We start from the raw sequence: 15,555 nt of genomic DNA, 5'->3' as shown, positions 1-15,555 counted from the left end.
TCTGCATGGATCATTTGGATTCTTCTGCATGGGAGATTAGTCTGTTCTCCCTCACTTTTATTCAGTCACTCCTTTGTATCAGCATGGACTCAGGGTATTTTATACTTTGGGTTGTAATCCAGCACTACTTTATTTATTTTGTTGCCAAGCAACTCTTCGTCACTGTAGCTTCTCTTTACTACCTTTCAGACCAGACTTGGACAAGGGGCACAGGCAGGGTGTAAAGGGTCTCATTATACCAAGTTGCCAACCTTGTTTTCCTTTCTAGAATGAAGGGAAGAAAGCAAGATTCTCCGAACTCATGGTGGGGGGTGTGGGTTAAAGACCCCAGTTTGACCGCCAGCCTCGCCTGCCTCCGCCTCAGCCTTCACCAAGCAGCTGGGAGTCGGGGGCCTCTGGTGGGCTTGGCACTGCCCTGGGGGAAGACATTAATCTCCCTTTTCCCAAAGAGAAGCTGCCCCCATGGATCCCAGGGGTAAGGCTGAAGTGAGCAAGTGCTCTAAGAACTCCATGTTCAGCTGGCTGCTGGTTGCAGCAGGGCCCATTCTGGAAGCCTTTGTGTCCCAAGCCCAGGAGCAAGAAGGGGCTACTACCCCAGCACCCTGGCCCCTTCACACGCCCATGTGTTCTTCCCACCTGAGCAGACCAGCACTTCGTTCTCTTCCACACACAGCTAACTCCCCAGCTCTGCCTATGCAGCTTAGATCTGGGCTAGAGTTCACCTATGCCGTGTGGTCTTCCTGCACCTAAACCAGCCCGTGCCCCTGGCCTGCAGCGCCCTTCCCCACTCAACCCCTCGAGCCCTAGTCTCTACTGCTCACGGTCCTGACTGACGTCCTGGTTTCTTGTGGTGGGCTTCATCACCCCACGGGCTGTGAGCTCCCTGTGGGCTCATGTGTGGGTTGAAGTAAAGGACTCAAGAAGTTGACACTAAAGACAGTTTTTCTGCCCTCAGAAAGTTGAGGTTAAGGACAGGAGACAGAAGACATGGTCTCTCTGGGGACTGAGCTATAATCAGAGCACATTCAGGCCTGTGTGACAAGAAGGCCGCAGAGAGGCTGGGGAGGTCAGCACAGCCTCAGGCCCCACACATCATGACTGCTGTGTGCCTCCGGAGGAAAGGGACACCCACCCCTACCTTGGCCCTTCTTGACCCCACCCAGCCCTGCCAGCTCCCAACCCTGGGAACCCAGCTGTGGGTGCTCAACCAGGCCGTTGGCGGGGCAGTTAAAACACCAAATGGGTTCCAACAGGGTTACTCACAGCTGCGTTCATAGAGGCACCTTTCTCTGAGGATCTCCTAGCCCTTGCTGTGCATGATCTCATTCCTCCTCTGGGATCACCCACCCTGGAACAGCACCAAGAAGCTGGGGCCAGAGTGGGTGAACAGCAGGGGAAGGCCAGTGCCGGAAACAGCCCAGGCTGCTGCCACCCACTGGGGCAGGCGGATGAGTGTTTGCTCTGGCAGAGAACAGGGGCCCTCAGTCGATGCCCTACATGGAAGAGGCCAGCCCGCTACAAGCCAAGTGCTCCCAAACACCACGTCAGGACCTGTGCGCTGGGCCCTGCTGGGTACCAGAGACCCAGCTGAATAAACTCAGGCCTGCTCTGGAGCCCGCATCTAGCACTGCCTACTGTCATCTGCAGCTCGTTGAGACAGGTGCTTCATGAAGTGCACGGTCCTTCAGGAGCACGGAGTGGGGGTGGCTGGAACTGCACGGATGTCTCCCAGAGCAGGTGACCTTTGAGGAAGGAATCAGAGGGGAATCACAAGCAGAGAGAGCCACGTGAGAGGGAACGGCAGTGAAGGGTGAGGAGCTGTGATGAGAACGCCACGTGATGTGAGGCCGAACCAAGAAACTGGGCTGAGTTGGGGAGGGCAGGTGTTGGAAGTCAGCAGAAGTTTTCAAAGTAGGGAAGTGGCCATTTTAGATCATTCCATTTGGGCAGTGGAGCAGAGGGGTTGTGGCCAGAGGAAGGAACACCAAGCAGGAGGCTGGGCTGGTCCAGGTTCAAGGCACTGAGATAGTGACTGAAAATGTGAGAACGGGAGCTGAAACTTCATGTGAGGGGACCAGGGCGAGGAAAAAGTCAGCGACAACTGAGCAGGCTGCTGTGGGGCCGGGGGACGGTGGAGGAGGGGAAGCACAGCCGACCTGGGAGCCAGGAGGAGCCCGCAGTGCTGGGAGACAGAACAGCTATGGCCTGCAGCCAGGGCGGGATGGGGCTAGGCCAACCCTGAGGGGCCGAGGGGCCGAGAGCTGGCCCACCAGCACAATGGGTGAGTGGCAGGGTTAGGAGAGCTTCTGAGGCGGGGCTGTCATCCCTCCCACCCTCCCCTTCCCTGGCTTAGCAGCCACACCAGCTGTTGCTGTTTCATGGCCTTATTCCTCCCCCTAGAGGCTCCTGGAAGCAGAGCCGCTTTCTCCTCAGAGTGAATGAGTTTGCGGCTTGAAAGTCTCTGTGGCTGGAGTCCCCAGAGGTGCGAGGTCAGCCCCTTGGCCCTCAGGCAGGCACGTGAGCCCTTTTAGGAGCTGGTGGGAGAGCGGGAAACAAGACTCACTGAAGGCAGTTTCTAGAGATGACGCTGTCCTGCCTGGAGGGTGGGGACAGGCTCTCACAACTGTCTTCGCCCTCGCGTGACCTCAGGAGCTGGAGCCAAAGTGCACCATCTGTGGAGTCAGGCCAACTGGGGTCCTAGTCCTGGCTCCACCCCTCACAAGCTGTGACCTTGAGCCAGTAGTTTTATCTTGTTAAGGCTTAAGTTCCTCATTGATAAAACAGACACAAGACCACCCGTCTCAGAGGTGTTCAACTGTGATAAATTAGCCTGATCACATATAATTTTTTGTCAAAACCAAGCTTACCGTTTACTTTGGCGAGCCGGGAAGTGCGGCCGTGGGAGTGAAGATGGATATGAGTGGCTTAAATACTGTAAAGCCCCGTGCACACATGTGCACGTTGCCGCACATGTGCTGTGCCTGCAGATGCTGGGGAGAGCTTCTGAACTCCTTGACCGGCCCTTATTTCCTGGGCTGGGGTCTGCCTCCAGCCAACGTCGGAGAGGTTCTGGCTCCTCCTCCCTGTCCTGTCCATCTCCCTGACTGACTGTTTCACTCACCTTGGCCCTTGCCAACCCAAGAGGCTCCCTCCAGAGATGGATGGCTGCAGATCCTGGGGTTCAGGGGTGGCCTCAGCTGAGGGCCAGCTGCCCTATCGGAGGCTATCAGCACAGGCAGAAGCTGGCCCTAGCCCTGGGCTGGGGGTTGGCCCAACACCTTCTCTGCTCCAGGATCACGACTCTGGGCAAAGAGTGTTTACCAGAGCAGCAAAGGGCCTATTTATAGCCTCAGCTGCTCCTCTCTCTGGGTATCGGGTGAGGGGGCAGGGTGGCTCCTCAGAGCGAGGGTGGGAGTCGGGCTGAGGAACCCAGCTCTGCTCAGCTGCCACTGCCCAGACCCCTGGGCCCCTCCTCATGGCGGAGGAGAGCTTCCCCTTCACCTCCTCCACTCTGCGCTCTCTCCGCCTGCAGCGGGAGTGGCTGGAGTGGGAGGACCGGCGGCGGGCTGCGGCCCGGCAGTGCAGGAGCCACAGGTGCCCCCCAAGTTCCCAGGCCCACCTCACTAGGCCACGCCGCTCCTGCCGAGACCCAGCTGTCCACAATGCCCTGTTCTCCGGCGACCTGCAACAGGTCCAAGCTCTGTTCCAAGATGAAGACACTGCCAACATGATTGTGGAGACCGTGAGCAATCAGCTGGCCTGGTCGGCCGAACAGGGTAGGTAGTACCAGGTGGGGGCAAAGAGGAGAGAGAGGGAAGGGGGGGTGGAGAGAGGGGGAGAGTCTCAGCCCCATCTTCTCCCTCCAGACCATAGACTAGACCATCCCTTTCCACTGCCCATTCTAGCTCCCCCCTAAACAGAGATGAGGCGTAGTTAGTGGTTTGTGTGTCTTTTCAGAATTAAAGTTACGTTAACATATTATATTAATTACGTAGGAACACAGTTATATTCTAATGTAATTTTTTCTCTGAATATACATCCACACATGATATTTTTTCCTTCATAGAATGAAATCAGACCCCATATGCTATTTTATAACCTGATTTTTTCAGGTAACACCTTTCTATGTCGATAGCAGAAGTCCACATAATATTTTAAATAGGTGCATAAATTCTATTGTATGAGTGTGCCATGATGGATATAACTAGCCCCCAAACAAATTGGGTTCCCTTTTTTTTTTTAAGCTATTTTAAATAGCAATATGACAAACATCTTTGTGTACTTGCCAGATGATTTCCTTAGGATCTATTCTGACCGGAGGGTTTGCCCATGCAAAGCAAATACCACAGCTGAGATCACCCTGCTCTTCAGACTGACAGGAGACTGCCTCAGCTCCCACCCATGGATGTGGGGGTTCAAAACCCTTGGAGAGCTTATGCTCTCGCAGCCACCACTGGCTCCAAATTCCTCTTTGGCTTCATGTTAGAGATCTGGCCCCACCCAGGGCATCCTGGCCTCATCCTGCAGCATGTCCATCAGCCCCCAAATAGAACTTGGCCTTAATTTCAATCCTAATAAAAACAAAACATGCTTTACCCAAGATTTAGGAAACCCAGGGCTTTACTCCGCTGTAAGACAACTTACAGTTCATATTAGGCTTCTGTGTCCTTTGAATGAGTCTTTGGCCATTTCTACAATTGGGATCCAACACAAGTCCCGCGATCAAGCCCGCTCCCCACTCTTCTTTGGCCGCCCCCACCTCGTATTTCCCGCCCCCATCCGGGGAGTGTCCTCGAACTTCGAACTCCAAACTCCGGCTCCTTCAGCTCTGCCCTTTGGCCACTCCCAAGCTCAGCTCCCGGCCTTCCTGTGCATAACTCCCCTCATCCCCAACGCCAGACCCCCAAGTGAACAAAAAGAGCCGAGGACTCCGCCAGCGCCTCAAAGACCCAGAGGGCTCCCTAACAGGACTCACCCTCCTTAGTCGCCCTTGTGGTTTTAAAGAGCAACTAATTTTTTTTCTGTGACACACATATTATATTTTATTACAGATTGACAAACTGTTCTAAAAGGCTGTCCCAGTTTACACTCCCAGTTCAGGGCTTGAGTGAGCCCTCTCTACAGGTACAGCCTGGCACAGTGTCTGTGCTCAGCTGAGGGTGCAGAGGGAAGGCCAGCATAAGTTGTTCACCATGGCCTGCCCTACCTGCTGGTCTCACATGCCATCCCCCAACACTGCCTGCTCTCTCCAGGGTTCTGGGTGCTGACCCCCAAGACCAAGCAGACAGCACCCCTCACCATCGCTGCGGCCCGAGGCTACACCGACTGCGCCCGCCACCTGATCCGGCAGGGAGCTGAGCTGGATGCCCGGGTCGGGGGCCGGGCCGCCTTGCATGAGGCCTGTGCCCGGGCTCAGACCGACAGTGTACGGCTGCTGCTGACCTTCGGCGCTAAGGCCAACGTGCTGTCTGAAGAGGGCATGACCCCCTTGCACCTCTGCACATCCCCTGAATCCTTGCAGTAGGTGCCCAGGGGCTGAGATGGTTTGGGGAAGGGGGTGTGTATATATGTGTGTCTCCAGCTCATACGGCCAGGAAAAGGGGAGAGGCACCTTACATACCCATGTCCTCACAACAACCTGGGAGACTGGTCTCATTCCATGCATGAGAAAACTGGCTTGTCCAAGGTCACATCAGCTGAGCCCCAGAGGCAGAAGCCCTGTTGCTTTTTGGGGAAAACCCCATTCTAACTGCAATCTCCGATTCCCTGTGAATCCTCTGTAGCCAAATTCCCAGCTGTTTTGAGGTAGGCAACAAGAAAGACCTAACCCGGTGTTTCCCAACCTTAGTCTGAGGCCTCCCCACACCTCCTCCTCCCACCTTTTTGAGGTCATCAGTTTCGTGGACCCTCTACATGACGGTGTTTGCACATTTACAAATCAGGTCCACAGACTGGGTGGGCAGGGGTAAGGAGTCAAGGGCTCCTGGAAGACATGCCACAGCCTGTGGGCTGGGACCCTCTCCCCGGCTGGATCTAGATGAGGGATGGACACAAAAGTGATCCAGGGACTGGCCCCGTGGAAGAGTGGTTAAGTTCGCACGCTCCGCTGCAGGCGGCCCAGGGTTTTGTCGGTTCGAATCCTGGGCGCGGACATGGCACTGCTCATCAAACCACACTGAGGCAGCGTCCCACATGCCACAACTAGAAGGACCCACAATGAAGAATATACAGCTATGTACCGGGGGGCTTTGGGGAGAAAAAGGAAAAAAATAAAATCTTTAAAAAGAAAGTGATCCAAATTTTCCAGCCCTTTCCTGAGTTCTTTTTTTTTTTTTTTAAGATTTTATTGTTTTCCTTTTTCTCCCCAAAGCCCCCCGGTACATAGCTGTATATTCTTCGTTGTGGGTCCTTCTAGTTGTGGCATGTGGGACGCTGCCTCAGTGTGGTTTGATGAGCAGTGCCATGTCCGCGCCCAGGATTCAAACCGACGAAACACTGGGCCGCCTGCAGCGGAGCGTGCGAACTTAACCACTCAGCCACGGGGCCAGCCCCTTCCTGAGTTCTTATGGGCACATGGTACACTTCCCAACAGACTTTATCCTTTTAAGTGAAATAAGAATGGTTCCACTTACTGGAACCCTACTGAGTGAGCTTTTCAGTGCTATTTAAATTTAGTATTTGGAAACAACAATTAGCCCATGATTAGAATTTACCCAGGAAATGAATTCAGTAGTTTATGAGTGACAGGCTGCTACCTGACTCTTGGCCACTGAGCAAAGGGCTCACTGGACACGTGTATTGAAGGAGAGCTGGAATTCCAGTCCTTCTGGGGAGGGACATTGGTCATCAGGGTTTCCTCGGGGTTGATGGATCTGCTCCTGAGTTTCTAGTGGCTGCCATTCTGGCTTCTTAACTATAAGTTACTGTTAGTTTAGTTTCACCATTAATTTAATTTGTCGCATGTTTGGTTTACCCCATGGTGGTTAACAATTTGTATTTGCCTCTACAGTGTTCTGGCCTATTAATTTCTCCAGGGACTATAAGACTGTGAAACACATGCTCCCCAAATCTGGTTTTTGTCCTTTGGTTTGTTTGTTTCCTTTAGGAGACAGTGGCGTAGGCGGGTCCCCAAGCACCTTCCTTTGTGGGACTGGGTATGGCTGGTCTGCAAAAGCAGTCTTCAAGTTAGGAGGCAGGAAGAAAATATTAGGATTTCTGTTTCTTTTTCTTTCTGGCTCACAGTCTTTAATTTTCTTTGTTTCATAGGGTACATAGTAGTGGGTTTTCGATTTTTTTGCGTGCTATCAAAATGTTAGAAGACCACTAAAAGATGATTCAGAACCAGGCCTTGGGGTCCCAGTGGGACTGGGCAGTCAGGTCAGACTCTGGGAGGTACTGTCTGAGACAGTGAGTATGAATTCTGGTATGGCCACTAACTTGCTGGGTGTCCTTGGCTGCACTGCAACCTTTCTGGGCTGAAGTTTTTCATGTGAAAACTGAAGATGCTCCTCGTGACTTCGATGGGCCTTCCAGCTCTGCTGTCTGTCATGGGGCTTCTATGAGTCTGATGGTGGACACCAGGCTCGCCTTGAGGAGAGGCGGCTGGGAAGAAAGGGGCTGGGGATGGCAGCAGGCTGAGGGCTTCCCAGGCCAGGCCTTGCTCCCTGAGGATTTGCCTTGGGACCTTGTGCCCTGTCCCCAGGTGCGCCAAGCTGCTGCTGGAGGCAGGATCAACGGTGAACCTGGCAGCGCAGGACAGCGAGATGACGCCCCTGCACGTGGCAGCAGGGCGTGGCCTGGAGGAGCACGTGGCTCTCTACCTGGAGCACGGTGCCGACGTGCGCCTGCGCACCAGCCAAGGCGAGACGGCCCTGAACGCCGCGTGCGCTGGGGCCGAGGGCCCCGGCTGCGGCCGGCGGCACCAGGCGGCAGCGCGGCGGCTCCTGGAGGCCGGCGCTGATGCCCGGGTGGCCGGGCGCAAGCGGCACACGCCACTGCACAACGCCTGTGCCAACGGCTGCGGAGGCCTGGCTGAGCTGCTCCTGCTCCACGGGGCCTGCGCTGGAGTACCCAACGGGGCGGGCCACACACCCATGGACTGCGCGCTGCAGGCCATCCAGGACGCCACCAACTGGGAGCCCGACGTCCTCTTCGCTGCGCTGCTGGACTACGGGGCCCAGCCTGTGCAGCCTGAGGTGCGCAGGGAGGGCCTGTGAAAGTGGCTCCAGCTGGGTGGGGGGAGCCTGCGGCTGAAATTGCCCTGCCGCCGGGGAAGAAAGGGGCCAAGAGACTGAGCCCAACCTCTGTGGCCAGAGGTCTGTCCCCATCTTGGGAAGGACAGTGAGGGCTATGGGGGAGGGAGTCCAAGGGAGAAAAGAACTCCCAGGGAAACGGTGGGGCCAGGAGGTTGGAGCACACTTGAGGATGGGGTAAACTGAGGCATGGAAAAGGATGAGGAGAGACTCAGATTTAGCCTTCCAGATTTGAGTGTCAGCCGGGCTTTGGCTTAGGCTGTCCTTGGATCTGCCTTGGTTGGGAGAGGCATGAGGCCCTGAGACCCTCTTTTGCTTCCCAGATGCTGAAACACTGTGCCAACTTCCCTCGGGCCCTGGAAGTCCTGCTCAATGCCTACCCTTGTGTCCCATCCTGTGATACCTGGGTCGAGGCAGTGTTCCCAGAGCTGTGGCAGGTATGTCCACCGCAGGGGCCCAGCTCCTTCCTGGGCCCTAGGGGGAGATGGAGAGGAGGGATGAGCCCAGGACTATCCCTGCAGGATGGGCTTCCTGGAGGGAGGAGCAGGAAGGCCCCCAGGCCAGAGGAGGATGGGCAGAGTGGAACCTCTGGGTTCCAGGGGCCCCCAGTCCCCCAGCAGCTTAGAACAACATCTAGTTCCACACACCTCTCCAGCCTCTCTCTCACCTCATCAGCACAGACATTTGTCAGGCATCTCTGACTCAGTGGGCACTGTGCCAGCATCTTTGGAGTTGGGGTGGGTGCAGACATGGCTGAGACCCTGCTCTGCAGTGTGGTCCCAGCTCCTATGACCTCTGCAGGGCCTCTCTGGCACTGAATCTGAGTCCCTCAAGATGCACCAAACACCCAGGTGGATGCATGTTGCAAAATCCCAGGGCCCCCACTACTAGGTGGCTCCTAGGTGGAAGGGTAGAGGTGAGAGCACTGGGCCATCTGACCCTGTTCTACTCCTGGCCTAGGAGCACGAAACCTTCTACAGATCAGCCCTGTGCATGGTGAACCAGCCAAGGCGCCTGCAGCACCTGGCCCGGCTGGCTGTGCGTGCTCAGTTGGGTAGCCGCTGCCGACAGGCTGCTGCCCGCCTCCCACTGCCCCCGCTCCTCAGGGATTACCTGCTGCTGCGTGTGGAGGGGCGCATCCAGTGAGCCCCACGCCTGGCTGCTCCCACAACTTGTGTCCTGCCCCTTCCACCTGTTGTCACTCCCCCTCCAACCCTAGAGGACCAGTCCCTGGCCCTCTTGTCCATACTCTGCATGCCTTCCTGGGAGAGCTCATCCCTCTACTGGCTTCTTGAGCCACCTGCTGACCTCCAGCTCGATTTGAGCTTCAGCTCCTCTCACCAATGGGAAGGTCTGAGGACTCAGCCTTCAGCCACCTCCTCCTCCTGTGCCTAAATGGATGATGGTCCCTCTATCCACCCAGGCCTTGAGCCAGGAGGCGGTGATTCTTCTTGCTCACTCCCCCATCCCCACCACTACCCATGTACCTGTTCAGCCTCCTAAAGAGTGACAGACTCGAGAACCAGCTCTGATGGCCTAGTGGTTAAAGTTCTGCATGCTCTGCTTCAGTGGCCCAGGTTTGGTTCCTGGACATGGAACCACACCACTCATCTGTCAGTAGCCATGCTGTGCCGGCAGCTTACACAGAAGAACCAGAAGAATTTACAACTATACACAACTGTGTACTGGGGGGGTGGGGAAGATTGGCAACAGATGTTAGCTTAGGGAGGAATCTTCCCCTGAAAAAAAAAAAAGAGTGACAGACTCTGCCTCAAGCTGCCCTGCTCTGTCACTTGAAGGGAGGACCTCACTGACTGGTCTTGAAGCCCATGCTCTGCAAAGGATGCCAGAACGATCTTTGGGAATCACAACTCTGATTGTGCCCTTCAGTGGCTCCTCACTACCTTCAGACTAAAATCAAAACTCAACAAGTCAGACACAGCTTCTCTTCCCTGCCTCCACCAAGCCCTCTGGCCTCCTGACTCCCCTCCTCCCTTCTGAGATTCCTGTAATCCAGCCTTAATAAACTAGTTACCGGTTGTGAGATATGACCTGCTCCCCTTTGCTCCCGGGTATTTGCGTGTGCTGTTGTCTCTGCTTGGTATACTCTTCCCCCATTTTTTGCCCTAGTCAAGGCTGATTTGATCCTCAAGACTCAACCCAATAGCACTGTCTCTGCAGAGCCTTCCTTGGTATCGCACTTATTTAATTAAGAGCCTGTGTCTGCCTCCACGAGGCTGAGACTGGCTTATATTCCTTGAACAGGCATTTCAGTAAAGGGCTGTTGAGGGAGGAATAAATGCATGATGCCTGGGACCCGTTTGTGGTTGTGTGTCCCCCACCTTCACCCCCCAGTGATGCATGGTGTCTGAAACGGTGGTCACCACACTCGTGGTCTCTTAGGGCCTGTGACAGGAGGGCCAACCACCAGCTGTCCCCTCCCTCTCTCACTCCCTCCTCTGGTCCCAGAGTCAAATGTACCACCATTCGTCTTTAAGAGGAAGGTTTTCAAGCCAAGCCAGTTTTTATGAACGCAAATAAATGATTTGTGCACAGAACCAAAGCGTGGATGTCATTAGGTTGAAATATGGTGGAGACACCTGTCACTCCATGTTTATTTTTTGCTCCCTTGTACTCTTCTGTGGTTCCCATGTCTACACCCGGGATCCGAACCCACGAACCCCGGGCGGCCGAGAAGTGGAACGTGTGCACTTATCTGCTGCGCCGCCGGGCTGGCCCCTGTGGAGGTTCTCTTCCATCAACATGAAGACAGTCTTTTACCTCGTTATGCAGAGCAGCAACCTCTTCTTTCTGGATGACGTTTTTGCCTTAATTTCACAGAGCCTCAGGCCTGAGAGAAGAGAGGGAAATCCTCTATAGTCCTAGGCGCAAGCCGGGAGCCTCCCTGTCAGGAGGATGCTGAGCTGTCCACACCCTTACAGCAGGCAGACCCCAAGCGTGGCCTTTTCTGTTATAGGTACAACTACAAAAAGATAGTTGTTTTAAAAAAAAAAAACCAGGGGCCGGTCCACTGGCGCAGCGGTGAAGTTCGCACGTTTTGCTTCGGCGGCCCGGGGTTCGGCGGTTCAGATTCTGGGGCGGATGTGGCACCGCTTGGCACGCCATGCTGTGTTAGGCGTCCCACATATAAAACAGAGGAAGATGGGCACGGATGTTAGCTCAGGGCCACTCTTCCTCAGCAAAAAGAGGAGGATTGGCAGATGTTAGCTCAGGGCTAATCTTCCTCCAAAAGACAAAAAAGAAACAACAAAGCAAAAGCCAAACCCCCCAAAGGTACACATGATTATGTATGTTATTGTGGGGTAGGAGAAGATATGTCAGGATAAAAGCATAAAAGATTAATAGATCTGGATAGAGAAAAAGTTTAAATTTGGTTTTATAAAAACATCAAATCATAGACATAATTAAAAAGCAAAATATTGGAAAAAATATCTGCAGCTAAAAACTTTCCTTTCCTTGATCTGTGAGGGCAGGAATGACATCAACATTGTTGACTTGAGCCTGTACAGTGCCTTGCAGAGAGGGGACACTCAGATATCTGTCTAGTAAATGAATGATGTTGCTCAGCCTCGCCAGCAATCAGGGAAATGCAAATGAAAACAACAATACGATATTATTCACTAGATTGGGGGAAATTTTTGAATATTGATAATATGCAGTGTGGTGAAGATATGGAGAAATAAGTTCTTGCACATCCAATTGGTGGGAACGGAAATTGCCTCTTTGGTGGGCCATTTAGCAGTACCCTTAAACATTGCTCCCCGCTTACACAAAAGGCTGATGCATATGGGAGTATTCATCCCAGCATTGCTTGCAACAACTCAGCATAGCCCTTACAAAGGGTAGCACCCGCAGCAGGAAAGCACTGGGGAGGGATTCCAAGTGACTGGCGTATGTACTGCCTTGGAAAGATTTCCAAGACTGTCGGTAAGGAGAAAAAACAGGTTGGCAGACAATATGTACAGCAAACAAACCAAACCCCATGATTGCAGATGAATAGAACGAGGCCTGGACGGCAAGTACCCAAGAATTCCCCTGTGGGGAGGGGAGAGGGACTGTGCCCATGGGGCTGTTTATGGTCCATATTTGAATTTTTTACAAATGGGTATCCATGCATTCTTATGAAATTTAAAAAAATTCTTGGGGCCGGCCCTGTGGCGGAACGGTGTTGTTCTTGCACTCTGCTTGGGCAGCCCAGGGTTTTGCCGGTTCAGATCCTGAGTGTGGACTTAGTACTGCTCGTCAGGCCGTGCTGAGGGGCGTCCCACAGAGCACAGCCAGGGGACCTACTGCTAGAATATGTGGCTCTCTACTGGGGGCTTTGGGGAGGAGAACAAGAGAAAAAGAAGATTGGCAACAGATGTTAGCTTAGGTGCCAATCTTTTAAAAAAAAAATCTGTTAAATAAATAATTAAAAAATTCTTTTGAGGGAAGAAAAGGCAAAAGGCCCAAACAGTTAATTTACAAAGTGGTTGATGAAATATGAAAAATGTGCAAACTAGTAATTCAATGAATGCAAATTAAAGGAACAGACGCCCCTTTGCCTTTCAGATTGGCAAACATGAAACAAATAACATCTAGTGTTTAGGGAAGGAGCGCTTTTTGGTTTTTAATAAAACGGACTTACTATAAGCATATTTAGTTAAGGCAGCATCCCAGGATTTACAGATACATTCACCATTCTATAACCATCTTTATTGCATATAAAAGTATAAAAATACTTAAGTTCAATAGTTTAGGAAAAATAAATATTTCATAAACTACATCATGAAAAATGTCCAAGAAGTTAAGATCCATTAAAATACTCTGTTAATCTTTAATTTTTATTGTATTTAAAAGAGACCAAGGGGCCGGCCCTGTGGCCAAGTGGTTAAGTTCACGCGTTCCCCTTCGGTGGCCCAGGGTTTTGCCGGTTCTGATCCTGGGCGCAGACGTGGCACCGTTCATCAAGCCATGCTGAGGTGGTGTCCCACATGCCACAACTAGAAGGACCCACAACTAAAAATATACAACTATGTACTAGGGGGCTTTGGGGAGAAAAAAGGAAAATAAAATCTTAAAATAAATAAATTAATTAATTAAAAAAAAGAGACCAGCTTTGGGCTGTGATATAGTCCCAGCTTCAGGCTGCTTTCTTTCCTCGCTTTTCCTCTCCTACATAATTCCTCCACCGTCAAAACTTAACCCTGCAAGCTCTTTCAAAACAACTTTAACTCAACTGCATCTTTTCCTTTGCTGAACACACTTACAAAACGCATCCCCTGTCAGACTCAGCCTCCACTTTTTGGAACCCTCCATCCCAGCTGCTGAGCATTCCGAGTCTATCTCCATCCCTAGCCAAGCCTTCCTGCTTCCCTTCCATCCATTCTCCTCACTGCCACGGCCGTAAGACTTCACCTCTGACCAGCAGACGAGAGAACTCAGTCAAATTCCCCGTCTCTTCCCTGCACCTTCTCTGAATCCATCTATCATTCATTAAAAAATCTTTATCAAGTATGCAGGTGCTGGGATAGATGTTGGGGATACTGGAATGATAAAAGAAAAAAACCACAGTTCCTGTCTTCAAGGAATTTGGTAAGACAGAAAAATAAAAAATGACGATGTACTGTGAAAAATGCCATGGCACAAGTCAGTCCATGCAGCCTGGGGAACACAGAGTGTGTGTACCTAACCCCAGATGGATGGACGAGGCACATGGGGCAGTGGGAAAGCCGTTTCCCACCTCCTCTGCAGGGGAGGCCCGACCACTGGCTCGTTGCTTCAGGGCTCCAGAGGGAGCTCAGTCAATTATTCCCTTCTCAGATTGCCTTCATCTTCACTTTTCCTCTGCTCCTTCCTCTTGGTTCATAAACATCTTCAGGATTCTCACATCTCTCAAACCTCCTCCATCTATTCCCTGTTCCTCTCCAGCCGCTACATTGTTTTTGGGAAGGGAATACTGGTGGGTGTTACTCACGCTGCTGGTGGCAATGGAAAGAGGCACAACCTTCTAGAGGACCATGTGACACCATGTATCAAAAACCCTAAAACTGTGAACACCCTTTGACCCACCAGTCCCAGTTTCAGGATTTTTTATCCTAGGGAAAAAAATCATGGATGTGTACGAAAATCTGTCATCAAAGACATACAGGGGCCAGCCCCATGGCGGAGTGGTTAAGTTCGCACACTCTACTTTGGCGGCCCAGGGTTTCACCAGTTCGGATCCTGGGAGCAGACGTGGCCCCACTCATTAGGCCACGTTGAGGTGGCGTCCCACATGCCACAACTAGAAGGACCCACAACTGAAATATACAACTATGTGCTGGGGGGATTTGGGGAGAAAAAGCCGGAAAAAAAAAAAAGACAAAGATGTTTATCAAAGCACTGTTTAAAAATGAAGTACTGAAAACAATCTAAATGTCCATCCAAATGAGATGATTAGTTTATAGTTAAAAATTATAGTACAACACGGAAGGCAATACTGTTGAACAGCTATTTAAAACTATATTAATGATGCTATAAAAATATTCAATGACATGAGAAAAGCTTCATGGTATGGTGTTAAGTGAAAAAAGTAGGGGACCAAATATTGCCTATAAGGTATATACGTATATATATGAAGATATATATATAAAAGATATGTATATATTTATATATGAAAAGAGAGAGAGAGAGAGATCTGGAGGACTTTACCTATACCACTAATTGCATAATTTGGACAATTATTCATTCTCTCTGAGCCTCAGTTTCCAAACCTGTAAAATGGGTACAATAAGAGCTACTTGATAGAGCACTATGAAATAATGTATGTGAAGTGCTTAGGCTAGTACCTGGCATATCATAAACTCTGAAAAGCATTAACAATGGTTCAACTCAGTGGTTTTCATTCCCTCAAGTATTTATTGAGAGCCCTTGGACCTGCTGTTCTCTCTGTTTGGAACTTTGTTTGGTAAATCTCTACTCATTCTTCACAATTCTGTATAACTGTACCACGATGCCCTGCCCTCACCTGTGTTCTTCAAAATGAAAACACTAAGCTTTAAATTCAAAAGGTACATGTATGCAGAAATTAAGAGTACCTTTCATCTCACAAACTGTTGATCAAAAGAAGCCAGACAAAAGAATTGAAAGTGGGGACTCAGATACTTGTACGTCAATGTTCACAGCAACATTATTTACAATAGCCAAAAGGTGGAAACAACACAAATGTCCATTAATGATGAATGGATGAAGAAAATGTGGTGTATGCATACAACGGATTTTTTTTTTTTTTTGAGGAAGATTAGCCCTGAGCTAACTGTGG

At 51.4% G+C, this 15,555-nt stretch overlaps 1 protein-coding gene across 1 annotated transcript; it reads left to right on the top strand.

Moving 5' to 3' along the window:
- Window positions 1–3,285: 3,285 nt before the first annotated feature.
- On the top strand, window positions 3,286–10,296 carry ASB16 (ankyrin repeat and SOCS box containing 16). Its single transcript, XM_070561821.1, has 5 exons — window positions 3,286–3,776; window positions 5,253–5,520; window positions 7,703–8,195; window positions 8,576–8,689; window positions 9,213–10,296. The coding sequence occupies exons 1-5, from the start codon at window positions 3,476–3,478 to the stop codon at window positions 9,396–9,398; spliced, it is 1,362 nt and encodes a 453-aa protein (XP_070417922.1). The 5' UTR covers window positions 3,286–3,475; the 3' UTR covers window positions 9,399–10,296.
- Window positions 10,297–15,555: the final 5,259 nt, after the last annotated feature.

The sequence above is a fragment of the Equus przewalskii genome, chromosome 10 (genome assembly GCF_037783145.1).
Source record: "Equus przewalskii isolate Varuska chromosome 10, EquPr2, whole genome shotgun sequence".
NCBI classification, from domain to species: Eukaryota; Metazoa; Chordata; class Mammalia; order Perissodactyla; family Equidae; genus Equus; species Equus przewalskii.
This window is presented reverse-complemented; position numbering and strand designations above follow the sequence as displayed.